Source organism: Plecotus auritus (genome assembly GCF_963455305.1).
Source record: "Plecotus auritus genome assembly, chromosome: 6".
In the NCBI taxonomy this organism is placed as follows: Eukaryota; Metazoa; Chordata; class Mammalia; order Chiroptera; family Vespertilionidae; genus Plecotus; species Plecotus auritus.
The window spans coordinates 115,052,814-115,073,623 of NC_137773.1; the positions used below are offsets into that span (position 1 = coordinate 115,052,814).

The 20,810-nt window shown below is 44.4% G+C and overlaps 1 protein-coding gene across 7 annotated transcripts in view; it reads right to left on the bottom strand.

Moving 5' to 3' along the window:
- Positions 1-3,045: 3,045 nt before the first annotated feature.
- Positions 3,046-20,810, bottom strand: part of AP1AR (adaptor related protein complex 1 associated regulatory protein) — a 35,986-nt gene continuing 18,221 nt past the window's right edge. Inside the window, exons 6-11 of one of the 7 annotated variants that reach the window (XM_080674077.1) lie at positions 20,113-20,211; positions 18,186-18,241; positions 17,513-17,586; positions 15,916-16,044; positions 6,894-7,184; positions 3,046-4,449 (exon numbers count right to left, since the gene is read on the bottom strand). In XM_080674077.1, coding sequence (XP_080530203.1) covers positions 6,907-7,184; positions 15,916-16,044; positions 17,513-17,586; positions 18,186-18,241; positions 20,113-20,211 — 636 coding nt within the window. In that variant the 3' untranslated portion in view covers positions 3,046-4,449; positions 6,894-6,906. Of the gene's footprint in view, positions 4,450-5,265; positions 7,185-15,915; positions 16,045-17,512; positions 17,587-18,185; positions 18,245-20,112; positions 20,212-20,810 lie in introns of those variants that run through there. The other 6 variants (XM_080674076.1, XM_080674081.1, XM_080674079.1 and 3 more) reach the window with 6 other exon arrangements.

A 20,810-nucleotide genomic window follows, 5' to 3' on the forward strand; every position in this document is an offset into this window, starting at 1 on the left:
GAGGCACCGACTTGGTCGCCTGGTGCATTGCTGGATGTACTGAGGGTTAGTGCACACGGCGTGTTGTGATGGAGAGTTGACCAATAGGGTCGCAATGTTTTCTCTTTACACCTGATGTTAGTCCTGTGCTTTGTTTTGTAAGAACCATCTCTTGTTCACATTATCTCACAGCAGCTGTTGGTTTTAAGGCCAAAGCTACAGGCATATGGTTGTGATTGTTGCCAGTGCGGCACGCAGCCTGCAGTCGCTGGGCACCAGGCCTGGCGGGGAGCGTGTGTGGTAGCGTCTGCACATCGCTGTGGCTTTAATGTGGCTTAGCATTCTCAAGAATAAAGTTCTTGTCTATAATCTGCATCTAAAAATAGTACTTAAAACATTTTAATGAACCACTGTGCTAAATGAAGAAGTATGTTTTCTTACCCAATTTTAAACTGATTTTTATGTCCTATTAAAATGTTTAATTCCACGAATCCCAAATGTTAACAGCACCTGTGCACGTAATAAAATCTAAGTTTAATTCTCTAACCATTTTCTTGGAAACTCTAAGGACAGGACCAGTGCGGCCGAGCCCGAGGCTGTGCACTCAGACATGCAGCTCTGCCTGCGTGTGGCCGAGCCATTCTCCCCACCTCCTCACTCCGCGTGCTGACCCAGGGCCACTGGGTGCCAGGATCCATCAGAGAACCCAACCTCCCAAGGGCCAGCAGCCCGCCCTCTACCAGTCAGCTCTCCACAGGTCCCATTTGAGACTGCCTGCTGCACGGGGTGTTTGACAGGAGGTGTTGCAGCTAAGCTGTATCTGATCCCCCTCTCCTACCCCATGTCTGACCCATTAGAAGACCTTGCTGGTGCCACTTCTGAAATGACTCTGCTCTGCGTTCCAGCAGCTATTCCCACCCCGGCCCCACCACATCCCACGAGGGGTTCCCTCTCAACCCGCCTGCACAGCGGCTAGAGCAATTTTTCAAAAATGCCTGTGTGCTTACTGTAACTCCAGCTTCCTGTTCTCCATCAAGCTCAGCTCGCCTTGCCCTCTGGTGTGGCTCAGTGGCTGAGCGTTGACCTATGAACCAGGAGGTTGGTTCCTGGTCGGGGCACATGACCAGGCTGTGGGTTTGATCCCCACTGAGGAGTGTGCAGGAGTCAGCCGATCTATGATTCTCATCATTGATGCTTCTATCTCATCTATGTTTCTCTTCCTTCCTCTCTCTCTTATAATCAACTAGAGGTCTGGTGCACGAAATTTATGCATGGTGGGTGGGTGGGGGGTTTGTCCCTCAGCCCAGCCTGCACTGTCTCCAATCCAGGAGTGTTGGCTCCCAACTGCCTGCCTGCCTTCCTGATTGCCCCTAACCGCTTCTGCCTGACAGCTTGATCACCCCCTAACCACTCCCCTGCCAGCCTGTTTGCTCCTAACTGCCCTCCTCTGCAGACCTGGTCCCCCCTAACTGCCCTCCCCTGCAGGCCTGGTCCCCCCTAACTGCCCTCCCCTGCAGACCTGGTCCCCCACAACTGCTCTCCCCTGCAGGCCTGGGTCCCCCCCCTACTGCCCTTCCCTGCAGGCCAGGTCACCCCCAACTTCCCTCCTCTGCCGGCCTGGTCACCCCTAACAGCCCTCCCCTGCAGGCTTGATTGCCCCCAACTGCCCTCCCTTGCAGGCCTGGTCCCTCCCAACTGCCCTCCCCTGCTGGCCATCTTGTGTCAACATGGGGGCAGCCATCTTGTGTTGGAGTGAAGGTCAATTTACATATTGCTCTTTTATTAGATAGAAGTCTGTTGCATGGGTGGGGGCCAGCTGGTTTGCCCTGAAGGGTGTCTTGGATCAGGGTGGGGTTCCCTTGGGACGTGGGGCAGCCTGGGTGAGGGGCCTGTGGTGGTTTGCAGGCTGGCCACGCCCCCCGGCGACCCAAGCGGAGGCCCTGGTATCTGGGATTTATTTATCTTCTATAATTGAAACTTTGTAGCCTTGAGTGGCGTCTAGGGCCAGCTAGGGTGTGTGGAAAGCTTGGCTTTCTCCATAGCCGGGGAAACCCAAGCCTCCTGCTTTCTCCGTGGCTGCAGCCATCTTGGTTGGATTAATTTGCATACTCGCTCTTGATTGGCTGGTGGGCGTGGCTTGTGGGTGTAGCAGAGTGATGGTTAATTTGCATATTACTCTTTTATTAGATAGGATAAAAATGTTTTGTTTCTTTAAAACTCACCCTTCCCCATTGCCTACAGGCCTCACATGACTGGCCCCCACAATGCTTGAGCCCAAGTGGTCTTTTATGCTCAGAACATGCAAACTCCTTCCCACCTCATGTTGCACATGTGGTTCCCTTTGCTTATCACACGCTTCCCAGGCCTTGGCCCTGGCTGGCCCGTCTCCTCACAGAGGACCCAGATTGGTGACACCCAGCCCCTCGGCCCCTTGCTGCCTGTCTGTCCTCCGTGTTGCCAGCTGTGATTTCCCGTTGCTTGTTATTGTCTGTCTCCCTTGCCACAAGGTAAACAAAACAGCAGGAACTTTTCCCTGCGACTTCCCCAAACACCCTGCCAGACACAGCAGATTCTCCGATATTTGCTGAATAAACCAGTTATTTCCAGTGTTTTTAATAAGCATATAAAGAAATTAGTCCTAGCCAGTTGGGCTCAGAGTGTTGGCCTACAGACTGAAGGGTCCTGGGTTCAATTCCAGTCAAGGGCACGTGCGGGAGGCAACCAATTGATGTGTCTCTCTCTCTCCGTTCCACTCACTCTAAAAATCAATGGAAAAATATTCTCAGGTGAGGATTAACAACAACAAAAAAAGAAATTGAATATCATTTTCATATAGCAGCTAAAACAAACATTTTCAAGTGTAGTTCCAGCCTGCTTTCTTAATTTACTCCTTTTTGTCTTCATAGCAGGTTTAATAAAGTTAGGAGACAAATGTACTACTATCATGTTTTCCCGAAAATAAGACAGTGTCTTATATTAATTTTTGCCCCCAAAGACACGCTAGGTCTTATTTTCAGGGGATGTCTTATTTTTCCATGAAGAAGAATACGGTACACATTTATTGTTAAATGAAAATAAAGGAAATTTATTACCTGTATATGGTATGGTAGTACGGTAGTTGTCAACACAAACCAGACAAACTGTGAATCCTACAGTATCAAGAATTTACTCATTTATTCAATGGCAATCATGTCATCATCTTCTGGAACATCATCATAACAATCCAATTCCTGAATTTCCTGGTGAATTTCTTGTGACTCCATTTCTTTCAGAATCAGTGGACCAAATCTCTCATGTTTAGCAATAGCATTGTCTTTAAATGAGTACTTCTTGTCAAGGTAGCCTGCTCGCAGTGCATTTGCAATGCAACTGTCAGTAATTTTCTCCCATGAATTCTTCACCCAAGTCACAACTTCTTGCAGTTTAGGTTTTACAAAGTTTCCACGCTGATTTCTCTCCATTCTATTTTCAATGTAGTCATTAATTTCCATGCGCAAATTGTCTTTGGCTTGTTTATTGCAATATCAAGAGTCTGGAGATAGGCCGTCATTCCTGCGGGAATCATTATCTGATCTATTTTTCTTTCGTGAAGGAATGTCTTCATGTCTTTAGCGCGGTGAGTGCTGGCTGCATCCCAGACTAGCAGACCTCTTTGGCTCCCTCGCATAACAAGCGGCAGCATTAAATCGACCCACTTCCTTATAACTGCTTGTGTGGCCCAGGCTTTTTCAGTTTCAAGAATAAAAACGCCCAAAACACGTTCAATCTTTTCCTTCTTGCCCTTAGAAATGATTAAAGGTGGGATTTTAGTGCCATCCAGACGAATTGCCAAAATACAGGAAACACGTGCACTTTCGTAAGCAGTGGAGGGAATGTACGCTAAGGAGGCACCCCGCTGTTCAATTGTTATTTGAGATGATTGGCCCATAAACACTGCAGTTTCATCCATAGCAATCATGTTGGAAAGATTGTATTTAGAGAAGTCAGCATCATCAATAAAGGACTTGAATGCAAGTGCTCCCTTAATAACTTGAGTATCTTCCAACCTAAACAATGTTGTAGATCTTCTTAAAGACAGTTCACTTCGCTGAAGGAAATTATCCAGCCAGTGTTGTGATGCTTTGAAGTCTTTGGGGGCTATGTCAAACTGTGGTGCCATTGCAAGGGCAAATTCTTGAATCTGATCCCTATTCACAACCAAAGCCTTTGCTCTCCTGTCACCAACCCATTCACAGATCAGGTCTTCCAGCTCGGAAAATAATGGTTGCTGACCTGATCCACACTTGTGCTTTTTAGCATTTCCCTTGTCCACTTGTTCACTGAGGTTACCATACTCTGCTCGCCATTTTCGGACCAATCGGATACTCAACATCATCTCTTTGCAGAAAGCAGTAAGATTTTGGCCCCAAGAGTCTTCCACGATTCCTTTCTTGTACTCCACGGAGTAGCTTTTTCTTTTTGCGCTCATTTCTAGGGGTAAAAAAAAAAGGAATTGGGGTATCAAGGTGGGGGGAGGGGGATCACTCAAAATGACACAGGGGGGATCAGTGGGGGGAATCAAAATGGCACAGGAGAACCGGGGGGGGATTACCATTTTGGTAACCCCTTTTGATCCTCCTGTGTCATTTTGATTGCCCCCTCTGATCCTCCTGTGTCATTTTAAGTGATCACCCTCCCCCCACCCCTGTGCCACTGAACACCTTCACCAGACATTCCCCCTACCCCTTTATCAGACATTTACCCCCTGCGGCCTGCCTGGGGACTGTCACTGGGCTTGCTGGGGCCTGGATCTGGGCTGGAGCAGGGTCTGCCACTGACTTAGAACCTTCAGTTATCATGAAGGCGGCCGTGAGCATCAGGTAGTGTCACCAGAGACAGACCAGCACTCACCACCTTCGCCGCGTCCCGTCCGCTCTAATCCTCCTGTTCTTCTACACGCATCTGCGAAAGTCTCCTCCTCTCTCCCACCCCGCGCTCACCGCTCACTCTGACCTCCGCTCCGCCTCCACACAGCAGTGACGTCAGGACTCCGCGTAATGTCACTGGTTGCTAGATGCCAGTCGGGGCGGCCCTAGCGACCAGTTTACGGTAAATTAATTTTCATTCTGAGACAGAGCCTGGGGGCCTTATTTTCGGGGATGCCTTATATTTCACTCAGAGGGAAACCTGTAAGTAGGTCTTATTTTCGGGGAAACACGGTATTTGTAATACCTTAAACAATTAAAAAAATAATAAAATAATTATTGCATGTTTATGGAATACAGTAATTTTTAAAAATTCATTTTTAAATGTAAAAATGTGTTTATTCACAATCCTCGACAAGCTGCCATTCCTTCAAAAAATTCTTTATGAACAAAATGCCAAAAAAATTACAAGAGTAGCTTATGCCAAACCAAGAATATACATCATATATATATAAACTTCAGAAAGCATTAACAGGCAGTGTGAACATAGATTACCTTTACAATATTGCCCATGACACAGCTACAACGTAAATTAGTGACGCAGACATAAAGAAGAGCATTACTGAACCTGTTTACATACTTAGTGTTGCGTTTAGGTCTGAGATAAAAGTGAAGAACCGTAGATGCTATTGCCTAGCAGCTCAGACACTGAAAGGACCATGTGATGCTTTAAGTGCAGCAAGAATATGAGTTACTATTTACACCTGGACCTTCCTATAGTTTTGAGAACATGCACTGTCATTGTTACAAGAAAAAGAAAAGGAAAAAGCACTAGGAAAAAATCAAGTTTGCTGACTGAAATCATGTCAATCCTCAGCAAAATTGAGACAAGCCACTAGGAGTCTCCTTGGCCTTTTAAGTTGATGTCTAACCTTTAGAGAAAAGAGCTCACTGTCTACCACACAAAGTAGCTGTATTTATTGATATACGTAATCCTAGCCCCGTGGTCGGCAAACTGTGGCTCGCGAGCCACATGCAGCTCTTTGGCCCCTTGAGTGTGGCTCTTCCACAAAATACCACGGCCTGGGTGAGTCTATTTTGAAGAAGTGGCGTTAGAAGAAGGTTAAGTTTAAAAAATTTGGCTCTCAAAAAAAATTTCAATCGTTGTACTGTTGATATTTGGCTCTGTTGACTAATGAGTTTGCCGACCACTGTCCTAGCCCATTAGCGCACCTTGTACTACAAGGCAAAGGAAACTTAATAGAATCAATAGATCCTTCCACACAGAAAGGGTTTATTTACTTTGAAATACCCGTATTTCCTTGCCAGTCACTGGAAATATAAAATTAAAAAAAAAAGATGTCTAGAAATTTAATATATCAATTAAAGTCAACATTCATTTATAGCGCATGTAAAAGGAAGTGAACGTTTATTTTCAATTACTCTCGATGACCAATTTCAAGTGTCCAAACTCTGGAAGCTTCCTTTGTCATGTCATTTCCTTTGTTTGAGACTGACTCACAGTATCCTACTTGGATATGCAGTCAGTGTAGACAGAGAATGACATGTGAGCATTCTGAGTCACCTCCTAAAGTAACTGCTACAACTGGTGGTGAGTGTGAGCTGTGGGACAGACATGCGGAGCGGGACCGTTTTTCTGAGTCTGAGCTGGACGCTCCGTCCTCTCTGCTGAGCATAACACCAAAAGTCTTAATACTCTCAGTCAGACACTGAAATAAGGTTCTGCAAACATAATAAAGTAAAAACAACAAAGCTATTCTAAAAAGAACACCTACAAATTGCAAACAGGAAGGTAATTGATACTATGACAGAACCATGAACTTGTTTTGAAAAACGAAGGCAGATGATGAAATTGCACTTATTCTGAAGAAATTCAGATATAGCCCATCACCCGGTCCTTTCTGACAGCATGTACACGGGGCTCCCACCTCCAATGAAAAGGCTCAGCATGATTTATACATTCTCGCTGGGGTCAGCACTGGGTCCCACCTGCCAAGCAGGGTCACAAGACCTGACCCCCTCGCGTCTGTGGCTCTCCGCCCACTGGCTTCCCTCCGGGCTCCGACAGGTCCAGCACAGGGTTCACGAAGCCGGAGAACTCCGAGTTGCCGTTGTCATCCACGTCCGCGCTCACGAAGTCGTTCTCCCACTCCAACCCGTTGGAGTCGTCGGAGGCGGACGCAGCGTGGCTCCCAGGCCTCTGGCCACCCCTGAGCGCCGCCCGCAGGATGTCCTCCTCCGTCCGAGAGCGCTCTCGCACTGGGAGCATCCGATTGATGCCTGGGATGGGGCCAAGGTGGTTAAACATCTCAGTGAAGGTGAAAAAGCTACATGAAAAGACTTCCCAGGGTAACAGTCTAGTTTGTATTTAACAATCAGACCCGATTTGTGAGCTAAAGAGTCAGCACCATGGAGGCTTCTCACGAGTCATGTGTGTCTCACCCTGGAGCGCACCTTAGAGAAATGCACTCACTCACCCAAGGGCAGCTGGGACGCAACGTGTCCACCTAAGGAGATGAAATGTCTGAGGAGCCATAAATCACACAGAATGAATGGAGGACCTCAATGGTTATTAGTCATATAATCCGTGCACCTGCCAATCCTCTCCTCCCCAGGTGATAACTTCCTTTCCCGGAGGGAACAGTGGCTCCAAGGATAATGACAACATCCTGGTCCAGCACTGCCTAGTTCCCTTTAATGTTCACGTGTATTACGCACGTGTATTACACACGGCACTCCTGCTCTGTTCACAGATGGGAACCTGGCAGGAAGAAGGGGGCCTGTGTCAGAGCTCCAAGCCAAGCTCCCGGCTCTGCCACACAACCGAGCAGAGGCAGGCCAGAGACTACACCTCATTCTGAACAGAAAGAAACTAGCCAGTAAACGGAAAGTACCATATTCTTGGGAGAAAAACAATGTCATTTTATTGGCAGAAGGAAGGGAGGGAGGGAAGACAAATTCAAATTTGTAAGTGTAGCACCAACATACGTAAAAGAATTAACATCTAGGACTAGAAAATTCCCCTAGAAACATTCAATAATTTTGTTTTCTGACAGTAACGAATCAAACCCTATGGTAATAGAAGAACATTTAAATATACATGTATATCACTGTTGTCTGTCACTCACGAAAAATAACAAAGACTCAACATAGTAGAGTAAGTCATTTCTACAGACAAGACACAAACCTGAGCTGATGCTAACATGACTCTGAGGGCTTGTATTTGATGGGATGACACTGGCCAAAAAGAAGCTGGGCTATACATCGACCCACAAGCAGGCTCCTAGTGGGCTCCGTCCTGACCTTGCTGGTCATGACTCTACATGATTAATAATCCAGTTAATGACCTGAATAACAACCTCCAAAGTCATGTCACCTACAAATCTGATTAGCATGCAGCGTGGATGATAGAATAGGAATTAAAATAACTGAAAGGCTTTGGGTCAAATTGAACAAGATGCTAAAATGAAAAATAAAGTTTGCTGATTGGAATTCAAATATGCAATAATCTCAGTACAGGAACAGGGAAACAGTACTTAGCTGAGAAGAAGACCGAAGTTAAAGCAATCCTTGGTAAAATTATTCGAGTGCTGACATATCTGTTTCTTTATTAATAAAACAAAAGGCTTTGATGGCAAGATATCTAAAGTCCATTCCTTCTCAAAACCCTATGAAGAATTTAACATTTATTATTTTTCTTAAAGTCCTATGTTCTATAATTGGTTCTTCTGTTTGGATTATTTCTTTAAATGAAAATGAAAACTTGGGCTTTATGCAGCGGAATAGTCCTTTTTTTAAAAAAATCCACATTTTAGCTATAATTTTGAGTAGTTAACTATTTGCAACACCCTGTACTGGGTGTTTTATAGAAATTTTATTTAATCTTTACAACATTAATGCCTTCATTTTTTTTTCAAATATTTATCAGCTGCCTATTATGTGCCAGGTAGTGAGGACAAACCAGGGAATAAATCACTCTTTAAAGCAGATTTATTACTCCCTTTTAGGTAAACAAACTGCAGCTTGGAGAGATTGAGAAATCTGCCTAAAGCACCACAGCTAGGAAGCCATGCAGTTAAAATCAAAGTTGAGTCTGTGTCACAGCTTTTATACCAGGAGAACTACAAACTGCTCTTGATCATGAACCAAGATAATTAACTGTTGGCTTTAGGTTGCCCACAAGGGGGCAGCAACTCTTCAGACTGAGGATCAATGGGATGGATTACAAAACCCTTAGATTGAAAAATTAACATTTAAGCCCTAGCCGGTTTTGGCTCAGTGGATAGAGCGTCAGCCTGTGGACTGAAGGGTCCTGAGTTAGATTCTAGTCATGGGCATGTACCTTAGTTGCAGGCTCCTCCCCAGGCCTGGGCTCTGGCCAGGGTGCATGCAAGAGGCAACCAATTGATGTGTTTCTCTCACATCCATGTTTCTCTCTCTCTCACTCTCTCTAAAAAAAAAAATTAATGGAAAAATATCCTCGGGTGAGGATTAACCAAAAAGAAAAAGAGCCCAAGCGCCTGCAGCTGACACCTGGAGCAGCTCTGTGGGGGAAGGAAGTACAACCCAGAATAATGTCAATCAAAGTGGAGAGTCAAGGCAGAACCAGCCTCTGGGGTAAGGAGCCCTGACCACTGGACAGCTGGCACAATGACATTGGGGTTGAACCTCACTGGCAGCAAGTGGGAGGGGGGATCCCTCCCACACCTGGGACATCAACAATCAAGTCCCAATTACAACAGGGGAGCCCAAACAAAGCACACAAGGGGGCATTCCTAGAGCATCCACCTCAGGGAAACAAAGAGACTGCACCACTTGACCCCTCAAGACACTTTCTACATTAGGCCATCCCACTAAGACGGGGAGGAATAGCAGTCCTAATACATAGAAGCAAATACAGAGAGACATAAAATGGGGAGACAAAGAAACAGCTCTTAAATGAGAGAAAAGGAGGACTCCAGAAAAAGAACTAAGTGAGATGGAGGCTAGCAACCTATCACAGAGTTCAAAGCAATGATCATAAAGGTGCTTAAGGAACTTAGTGCAAATTACAACACATGAGAAGGGAAATAGAGGCCATTAACAGGAACCAGACAGAAATGAAGAATGATATATCTGACATGAAGAACACACTGGAAGGAATTAAAAGTAGAACTGGATGAAGCAGAGGACCAAATCAGTGATTTTAAAGACAAGGTAGAAATAAATACCCAATTAGAGAAGCAAATAGAAAAAAGAATTAAAAAGCAGGAAGGTAACTTAAGAGAGCTCTGGGACAACATGAAATGTAACAGCACTCACATTACAGGAATGCCAGAAAGGGAAGGTGAGCAAGGAACAGATAATCTGTTTAAAGAAATAGTGACAGAAAACTTGCCCAACCTGAAGTAAACTGTCACACACGTTCAGAAGGCACAGAGAGTCCCACTCAAGATGAACCCAAAGAGGCCCACACCTAGACACATAATTAAAGGGGCAAATATTAAAGACAAAGAAAGAAACTTAAAGGCAGCAAGAGAGGCAGAAAATTACCTACAAAGAAGCTCCCATTAGAATGTTAGCTGACTTCTCAATGAAAACACTTCAGGCCAGAAGGGAGTGGCATGAAGTACTTGAAGTAATGAAAAGCAAGCGCCTAAATCCAAGACTACTGTATTCAGCGGAGCTATCATTTAAAATTGAAGGTGAAATAAAAAGCTTTCCAGACAAAAAAAGGTTAAAAGGAGTACATTACCACCAAACCAGAAATGCAAGAAATGTTAAAGGGACTGCTTTAAGAAAAAGAAAGGGAGAGCGAGGATCATAGGCATAAAGAAAACAAAAATGGCAATAAATAAATACCTATCAATAATAAACTTAAAATGTAAATGGAATAAATGCTCCAATCAAAAGACATAGGGTGACTGAATGGATAAGAAAACATGACCCATATACATGCTGTCTACGAGAACCATCTCAGAACAAAAGATACACAGAGACAAAATAATGGATGGACAAATATATTCCATGCAAATGGAAAGGAAAAAAAAGCTGGAGTAGCAATACTCATATCAGACAAAACAGACTTCAAAACAAAGGCCATAACAAGAGACAAAGAAGGCCACTACATAATACTAAAGGGAATGATTCAACAAGAAAATAGAACCCTTGTACATATACATGCACCCAACACAGGAGCACCGAAGGACATTAAAGAACTCTTGATGGACCTTAAGGGAGAGACTGACAGCAATAGTCATAGTGGGGACTTTAATACACCACTGACTTCACTGGATAGATCTTCCAGACAAAAAACTAACAAGGAAACAGGGGCCTTAAATGACACGCCAGGTCAGATGGATCTAACTGATATTTAAAGAACATTTCACCCCAAAGCAACAGAATACACATTCTTCTCAAGTGCACATGGAGCATTCTTAAAGACTGACCACATGTTAGGGCATAAAACAAGTTTATACAAATTCAAGAAGATTAATATAATACCAAGCATCTTCTCAGATGACAATGGCATGAAGTTAGAAATCAACTACAATTAAAAAAACTCAAAAACACTCAAATACATGGAGGCTAACTAGCATGTTATTAAACAATGAATGGGTTATCAATGAGATCAAGCAAGAAATTAAAAACTTCCTGGAATCAAATGAAAATAAACACACAACCACCCCAAACCTATGGGACACAGTGAAAGTAGTCCTGAGAGGGAAGTTCACAGCACTACAGGCCTCCCTCTAGAAACAAGAAAAAGGACTAATAAACTATCTAACCCTAAAACTAAACGAATTAGAAAGAGAACAGCAAGAAAAGCCCAGAGGAAGTAGAAGGAAATAATAAAGATCAGAGCAGAAATAAATGACATAGAGACAACCACCCCCCCAAAAACAGTACAAAAGAACAACAAATCCAAGAGCTAGTTCTTTGAAAAGATAAACAAGCTTGATGAACCTTTAGCCAGACTCATCAAGAAACAAATAGGACACAAATAAATAAAATCAGAGGTGAAAGAGGTGATATAAAAATGGACACCACAGAGTTAAAGGATTGTAAGCAAATACTATGAACAACTATATGCTAACAAACTGGACAATCTGGGTGAAATGGATAAATTCCTAGAAACATAGAATCTTTCAAAACTTAAACAGGAAGAATGATAAAACCTGAGTAGGCCAATAACAACCAAAAAAATTAAAGCAATAATTTAAAAACTTTCAGCAAACAAAAACCCTGGACGAGATGGATTTACAGGTGAATTTTACCAAACATTCAAAGAAAAACATCTACCCTCCTCAGACTATTCCAGAAACTTCAAGAGGAAGAGACATTTCCAAGTTCTTTCTATGAAGCCAGCATTACCCTAATCCCAAAACCAGATAAAGTCACTACAAAGAGAATTACAGGCCAATATCCCTGATGAACACAGATGCTAAAATCCTCAATAAAATATTAGCAAATCAGATCCAGCAAAATATTACAAAGATCATACATCATGATCAAGTGGGATTTATTCTAGGGATGCAAGGCTGGTACAATATTTGCAAATCAATAAATGTGATACATCACATAAACTGAAAGATAAAAACCACATGATCATATCAATACCAGTAGATGCAGAAAAAGCATTTGACAAAATACAACACCCTTTTTTGATAAAAACTCTCAGTAAAGTGGGAATAGAGGGATCATACTTCAACAGAATAAAGGCTATATATGACAAATCTGCAGCCAACATAATACTCAGTGGGCAAAAATTAAAAGCGTTTCCCTTAAGAACAGGAACAAGACAAGGATGCCTGCTTTCACCACTATTATTCAACACAGTCCTGGAAGTCCTAGCCACAGTGATCAGACATGAAGAACTAAAGGCATCCAAACTGGAAAAGAAGAAGTAAAACTGTCCATATTAGCAGGTAACATGATATTGTACATAGAAAACCCTAAAGATTCCATAAAAAAACTACTAGGCAAAGTAGCAGGATACAAAATTAACACCCAGAAATCTATGGCCTTATACACCAACTAGAGGCCCGGTGCACGAAATTCATGCACGGGGGCGGGGTGTCCCTCAGCTCAGCCTGCACCCTCTCCAATCTGGGCCCCCTCAATCCAGGACTGCTGGCTCCCAACTGCTTGCCTGCCTGCCTTCCTGATTCCCCTAACCGCTTCTGCCTGACAGCCTGATCAGCCCCTAACCACTCCCCTGCCAGCCTGATTGATGCCTAACTGCTCCCCTGCCAGCCTGTTTGCCCCTAACTGCCCTCCCCTGCAGGCCTGGTCACCCCTAACTGCCCTCCCCTGCAGGCCTGGTTCCCCCCAATTGCTCTCCCCTGCAGGCCTGGGTCCCTCCCAACTGCCCTCCCTTGCTGGCCATCTTGTGGTGGCCATCTTGTGTCCACATGGGGGCAGGATCTTTGACCACATGGGGGCAGCCATCTTGTGTGTTGGAGTGATGGTCAATCTGCAAATTACTCTTTTATTAGGATAGAGGACTGGTGCATGGGTGGAGGCCAGCTGGTTTGCCCTAAAGGGTATCCCGGATCAGGGTGGGGGTTCCCTTGGGGCGTGGGGTGGCCTGGGCGAGGGGCCTGTGGTGGTTTGCAGGCCGGTCACACCCCCTGGCGACCCAAGCGGAGGCTCTGGTATCTGGGGTTTATTTATCTTCTACAATTGAAACTTTGTAGCCTGGAGCAGAGCCAAGCCTTCTGCTTGCTCCGAGGCGGCAGCCATTTTTGTTGGGATTTATGTATCTTCTATAATTGAAACTTTGTAGCCTTAAACAGAGGCCTGGGCCGGCCAGGGCTGCAGAAGCTTGGCTTCCTCCATCGCCGTGGGCAACCCTAGCCTCCTGCTCTTTCCAGCTCCGTGGCTGCCACCATTTCTGTTTGGGTTTATGTATCTTGTATCATTGAAACTTTGTAGACTTGAGTGGAGGCCTAGGCCGGCAAGGGCAGGCGGAAAGCTTGGCTTCCTCCATTGCCGGGGAAAAACAAGCCTCCCTCCTGCTCTCTGTGGCCATAGCCATCTTGGTTGGGTTTATTTGCATATTCGCTCCTGATTGGCTGGCAGGCGTGGCTGGTGGGCATGGCTTGTGGGTGTAGCGGAGGTACAGTCAATTTGCATATTACTCTTTTATTAGATAGGATAATGAACTCACAGAAAGAGAAACTTAAAAACAAAACAAAACAACATTTACCGTTGCAACAAAAAAATTAAGATACCTAGGAATAAACTTAACTAAGGAGGTAAAAGACCTGTACTCAGAAAATGACAGGACACTGAAAAAAGAGATAGAGGAAGACATAAACAAATGGAAGAATATACCGTCTTCATGGATTGATAGAATCAACATCATTAAAATGTCCATACTATCCAAAGAAGCAATCTATAGATTCAATGCAATCCCCATTAAATACCAACAGCATATTTCAAAGATCCAGAACAAACTCTCCAAAATTTTTTATGGAATAAAAAAAGACCCCGAATAGCTGCAGCAATCTTAAGAAGAACATTGGAGGGATCACAATACCAGATATCAAGCTATATTACAAAGCCACTGTTCTCAAAACTGCCTGGTACTGGAACAAGAATAGACATATAGACCAATGGAGCAAAACAGAGAACCCAGAAATCGACTCAAGCCATTATGCTCAATTAATATTTGACAAAGGAGGCAAGACAGTCTCTTCAATAAATGGTGTTGGGAAAACTGGACAGATACATGCAAATAAAGGAAAGTAAACCACCAACGTACACCATATACAAAAATAAACTCAAAATGGCTAAAGGACTTAAACGTAAGATGGGAAACTATAAAAATCTTAGAAGAAACCATAGGCAGCAAAATATCAGATATATGTCGTAGCAATATCTTTACCAATACATCTCTTAGGACAATGGAAACTAAGAAGAAAATAAACAAATGGGACTACATCAAAATAAAAAGCTTCTGCACAGCAAAAGAAACCATCAACAAAACAACAAGAGAGCCCACTGCATGGGAGAACATATTTGCCAATGATACATCCGATAAGGGTTTAATCTCCAAAATTTATAAGGAACTCATACAACTTAACAAAAGGAAGATAAACAATCCAATCAAAATATGGGCAAAAGACCTAAATAGATACTTTGACAGTGGACATACAAAAGGACAAGAGACAACTGAAAACATGCTCAAAGTCACTAATCATCAGAGATACAAATCAAAATGACAATGAGGTACCATCACACTGTCAGAATGGCTATCATCAACAAATCAACAAATGACAAGTGCTGGGGAAGGATGTGGAGAAAAAGGAACCCTTGTGCACTGCTGGTGGGAATGCAGACTGGTGCAGCCACTGTGGAGAACAGTATGGAGTTTCCTCAAACAATTAAAAATGGAACTTCCATTTGACCCAGTAATCCCACTTCTAGGAATATATCCCAAGAAATCAGAAACACCAATCAAAAAGGATATATGCACTCCTATGTTCATAGTAGCACAATTCACCATAGCTAAGATTTGGAAACAGCCTAAGTGCCCATCAGCAGACGAGTGGATTAAAAAACTGTGGTACATCTACACAATGGAATACTACAATGCTGTAAAAAAGAACGCTTACTATTTGCAACAGCATGAATGGACCTGGAGAGCATTACGCTAAGAGAAATAAGCCAGTCAGAGAAAGATAAATATCACATGAGCTCACTCATTTGTAGAATACAAAGAACAACATAAACTGATGAACTAAAATAGATCCAGAGACAGAAGCATCCATCAAGCCAGGGAGGGAAGGCGGGGGTATGAGATCAACCAAAGGACTTGTATACATGCGTATAAGCATAACCAAAGGACATAGACAGTAAGGGGTGGGGACATGTGCTGGGGAGGGGAAGCAGGTGGGGAGAGGTCAATTGGGGGAAAAGGAGACACGTAATACTTTCAACAAAAAATAAATTAAAATACCAAGTTGATTTATATAAACTAACAGATTAAACTGCACATGTCAGGTGAACGGTGAGTGTCAGATACCTTCCTCATCTTCCCACTCCAGATCCAAGGACGTGCTGTCATCATTTCCACTCGTCGATTTGGTTTTGGTCATTAAGTCACAACTGCTTTCTGTATTTGGTGTCAAAACGGTGGCATCTGACGAGAGTCCTGGAATATACACCAGATATAATTAAGTGTGTTCGGTTGTCTGTACTCATTACCACAACCACTTACTCTGTAGGAATCTCTCTCCCCAAACACTTCTATGCCTTTTATTGTTACAGAAACAAGGACAAACCATTACATCTGTAAGCTTGTTTAAAATAACATACAGTCCCTCCCTTTTCTTTTTGTGTTTCTGCCATCTAGCAGCACAGCAAATATGCAAATGTAAATGAATTATAAACTTTTCAAATATAATGAAGTCTATGTATTATCCTATATAATAAAGAGCTAACATGCAATGGTCATCACGCCCTCATGTCATCATGCCCTCACGCTGCTCAGACACTCAACACTGGGGAGAGAGGAATGGGGACTAGCCAGGCACAAATGAGCCCGAGAGAGGAATGGGGACCAGCCAGGCACAAATGAGCTCTCGAGAGAGGAATGGGGACCAGCCAGGCTGTGGCCCAGGAGAGGGACAAGCTGCCCTGCAGGTCCTGGGTGCCAGCGGCTGCACCTGAGACTGTGGCCTGGGAGAGGGACAAGTCGCCCGCCCCACCGTCCCTGGTGCCAGAGCCTGCAGCCCTGGAGAGGGACAAGCTGCCCGCCCGTGGTCCCAGGTGCCTGCAGCTGCGGCCCAGGCAAAGCCGCCTGCCTATGGTACACTGTGGCTGCAGCCAGCCCGGGCAAAGCTGGCCCCGGGTCCTGGGTGCCTGCAGCCAGGCAGAGGGAGGGAAGCCTGGGTCCTGGGTGCCTGCAACCAGCCGGAGGAGGGAATCCTGGGTCCCGGGTACAGGGTGAGACAGAGGCGGTTAGGGGCAATCAGGCCAGCAGGGGAGCAGTTAGTGGCTATCAGGCCAGTAGGGGAGCAGTTAGGGGCGATCAGGCAGGCAGGCAAGTGGTTAGGAGCCAGCAGTCCCAGATTGTGACAGTCAAGACATCCCTCGAGGGGTCCCGGATTGGAGAGGGTGCAGGCTGGGCTGAGGGGACCCCCCCCCCACTTGCATGAATTTCGTGTCCTGGGCCTCTAGTTCATAATAATCCATTACAAAGGGGAGCAAAAACAAATGAAAAGATAAAAATGACAAAACAAGTGAAAAAGGCAGTCTGTATTTAAGATGGACACTCCCATGCTGCCATTCCTGGGAGTGTCCCTCTGCAACACGGAGAACAGCCTTTCCCTCAGGAATACTCTGAGTTACAGCTCCCCACCTCTCTTTTCTCTTTCTGGGGGAGGCTGGGGTCAGAGTAGAACTACAACATGAGGCCCTGACTCCCCAAAGAAATCTGCAGAAAGGGCCTGAGACTGCTCTCTCCAACTCCTGTTGTGCATTAAGGACTCGCACTGACCACCTGGGCAACAGGAACCAAAGATGGGAGTTCCCCGAAACAGAGCTGGGACCTCCAACTATCACCTGCTTGATGCGCTAAAGGGGATGTAAAACGTACACAGAATGCTTTAAAGACTTACTACTACTTTGAAAAACTTCATACTGTGACTTTATGTTTCGCAAACAAGATTCGAAGTCGTCTTCTGGTCCTGAGCTGTAATAAAGTGAAACAATTGTTGTATATATTCATAGTAGATGGAACATAATGCATGTCTAAATTAATGACGACATTTTGGCTTGACGGTCTGTCCCACAGAAACTCATAATTACTGCACCATTAGAATAACAATGAAAACAGGTCTTAATTTTCTTAATATTAGCAATGAATTGAAACTAAGATTTTGGCTAATTCTGATGTCACATCTCTAAGCTTAGCCGTAATTCCCACTTCACAATGTATAATAATGCAGTGTGGGAAAGGCTCTCAGAATGAGTAGGAAATACTCTTCCAAAAATGATCAGATTGTAAGGACAGAGGGGTTCAGGGGAGACACAAACAACAGGCATAAATAGCTTATCCAAAGGCATTCAGTGTGTTGTGGCATCATTTCTATACAGAAGACGTGGCCACTCTTAAAACTGCCATAGAATCCATTTGAAGAAGCGATCACTTTTCAACATAAAGCAATGTCCTTGGCATTCTTGCAAGAGCGTGTCTTTGACAAGCACTGATCTCTGGGGAACAGGCAGGTGAGGATGTCCACAGATATGCAGTGCCGATAATGCTTTCTACCTGAGCAGTGCTGGCTGTACCTGTGGCATGCGGCTCCGCTGGAGGGGCGGCATCCAGGACCGGCGCCCAGCCTCTCCTGCTTGGAAACACGAAGTGGAACAAAGTCACTGCCGCACAAGCAGAGGGTTAAGACCAGTCATGCGATGCCAAGATGCGCTTTTTTGTAGTTTGTAAAAAAAAACAACACAGAAACTTAGGAAGTTATTCTATTGAAGTCTTTCCCCTTAAATTCACCACTGTTACTTCTACATTCTCATATTTATGGTTAGAATGTCTCTTAATTTATTTATCAGTGTATAGTCTTTAATATTCAGTGTTTTAAAAAGATACATCCTTAACAGTCTTTCACACCTGAGGACTTCTAGTACAGGGAGGGCTGAGGGGCAGGATGGACCAGTGCAGACAGTGTAGGAAGCTCTGTTCTGGGGTAGAAGCAGCGTGGCCCGAGTAGACCTGGCAGATTGTGCTCTGACAGTGATTAGCTGTGTGTCCCTGGAAGTCCCTTACTTCCTGTTTGTTCATCTGTAAATGACAGATGCTGTAACACCCCAGCAAACTCCCACGGCTGCTGTGAAGACCAGATGCACCTGCGTGCATCTGTACCTTTCTGTGTGGGTGTATGCTGTGTAGGCTGTGGAGTCTGTGTCCTGTTGCAATGTCCAGTCTGGGAAGAGAAACGTCAGCTGCTGCATACGCAATGCTTTCTGTCTTTAAAAGGTGAACAGATAAGAATTACAGTAAAAAGAGTTGCCTATATTATAACCAGAAAAATACTTTTATTTCTTAGTAGAGGTGAGTTAATTTTTAAACTTCCCCACTATTTAGAAATGAAAAAAAAAAGACATTCCCGTGTGATCTAATTATTCTGCTGAAACACACGTGTGCGAGATAAAAGACACAGGTCACACAGAAATCCCACAGCCCTTGACGGGCACGACACTTTGGCTTCTCTGAGCTACAGTCATTGTCTGTGACGTGACCTCTGCCCCAGTTGTGAGCACGACAGAGCGCCATCCAGGCTAAGCATGTGGGAGACATTGAGCGGGACGCTGGCCAAGTCTGCTGAGCTGACCTTGGGCTCTGCTGTCCATAAGCTGTAGAATCCCAGCCGATACCTCACCTCTGTCCCTCCGCTTCCTCTGCTATAAAATGGGACTCAACATATAACAACATATGACCTAACGCCTCGATTGTTGGGAGAATTGAACAGGTAAGACTTGTGACCTGAGGACAGTTCCGGACACTCAGCCAGGCTCCGTGAATGATGCTGTCAGAGTTCTGGGCATTATAATGCCGTACACCAAGCATGACAAACTCGCGGCCCGTGGACCGCATGCCTCGTTTATTTGGCCCGTGTTAGCCTCTGAGTTTGACATGCTTGCCGAACACCATGAGCACTGGAAAGGTATGGCGAATCTCTTGCCTTCTCTAATAACATGCTAAAGATTTCTCAAGGCTCAAACTCCCAATCTCCCAAAGACACAAGAATGAAGATGAGAAATATACAATATCCCTGGGGGGCAAAACTGCCCGGCTTACCTGATCTAGGAAGAATAGGAAATTCTAGCAACTCGAGGCCTTGTTTTTAAAAAAACAACAAAAAACTTGACAAAATTAAACTTAAAAAGGCTAGTTTTGCCCCATTTCTGTCTAAGAGTATATTTATTTTTCCAAAAGAATACTGAATTTTAGAAAACTGAAGCTGATCTTTGGGATAAACAAGAGCTAATGCCTGCTACCCTAAGGCAAACAGCACTCAGCATCAAGCATATCATCGGATGTCATTTCTACCTGTTAAAATTCAACTAATTTGCCTTAAATTCCTAGAAATACAGGCAGGAGTACATTTGTTACACAGAAGCCCCAACTGTTGGGGACAGAAGAGCTCGGCTACGGCCGGTCAGAGAGAAGCAGGACAAGAGCCGCCCTAACGTGGGGGTCCCTCACCTCCAAGAGCTTTCGCTGCTTTGCTGCCCTGGCTGCTTCGCGCTGGGCAGCGTACACAGCCTCCTCTTCTAGTCTTAGCTTCTCTTCTTGTAAGGCTAACTGTGCATGAACAAAACATAAGGATTAACAGAATCAGAACCTGTCTAACTGCTCTCAAAACAAAATGCTTCTACTCATAAAATAAAAATAAAACATTGATCCCTTCAAAGCATGACAGAACTCAAACTTTTGTTCTCTCTCATTTCAATTTCTCCTTTTACAAAATAACCCAAATGAAGCCAATCATATTACAGAATTCTCTAGAAGCTGAAATTATGCAGTAGCAGCATGTAATTTGCATAAACCCAGAACTGCTTCTTCTTCAGAATTCTCACCAACAGTCCACTGCCTATTGGCTCTGACGGGGGTAAGGGTCTGGCCCGAGGCCAGTCCTCTGGCGTCTACCACACGAATGGCAGGAGCTGGAGCTCTGCCTCCCAGCCCCCTCCTGACGATCACACCACGGTGCTCACATCTCCGTCCTGCCATTCCCAACAGCACACTAACTGCCCTAGTGATCATCTACTGCATTTCAAATAAAGCTTAAGCATCACATTTCAACACAATTTTTTTCTTTAAAGCTAATATTCTCTATTATATATTACCCATTGTAATTAAAGGCCATTCTGTGAATACATTAAAATAATACAACATTTATG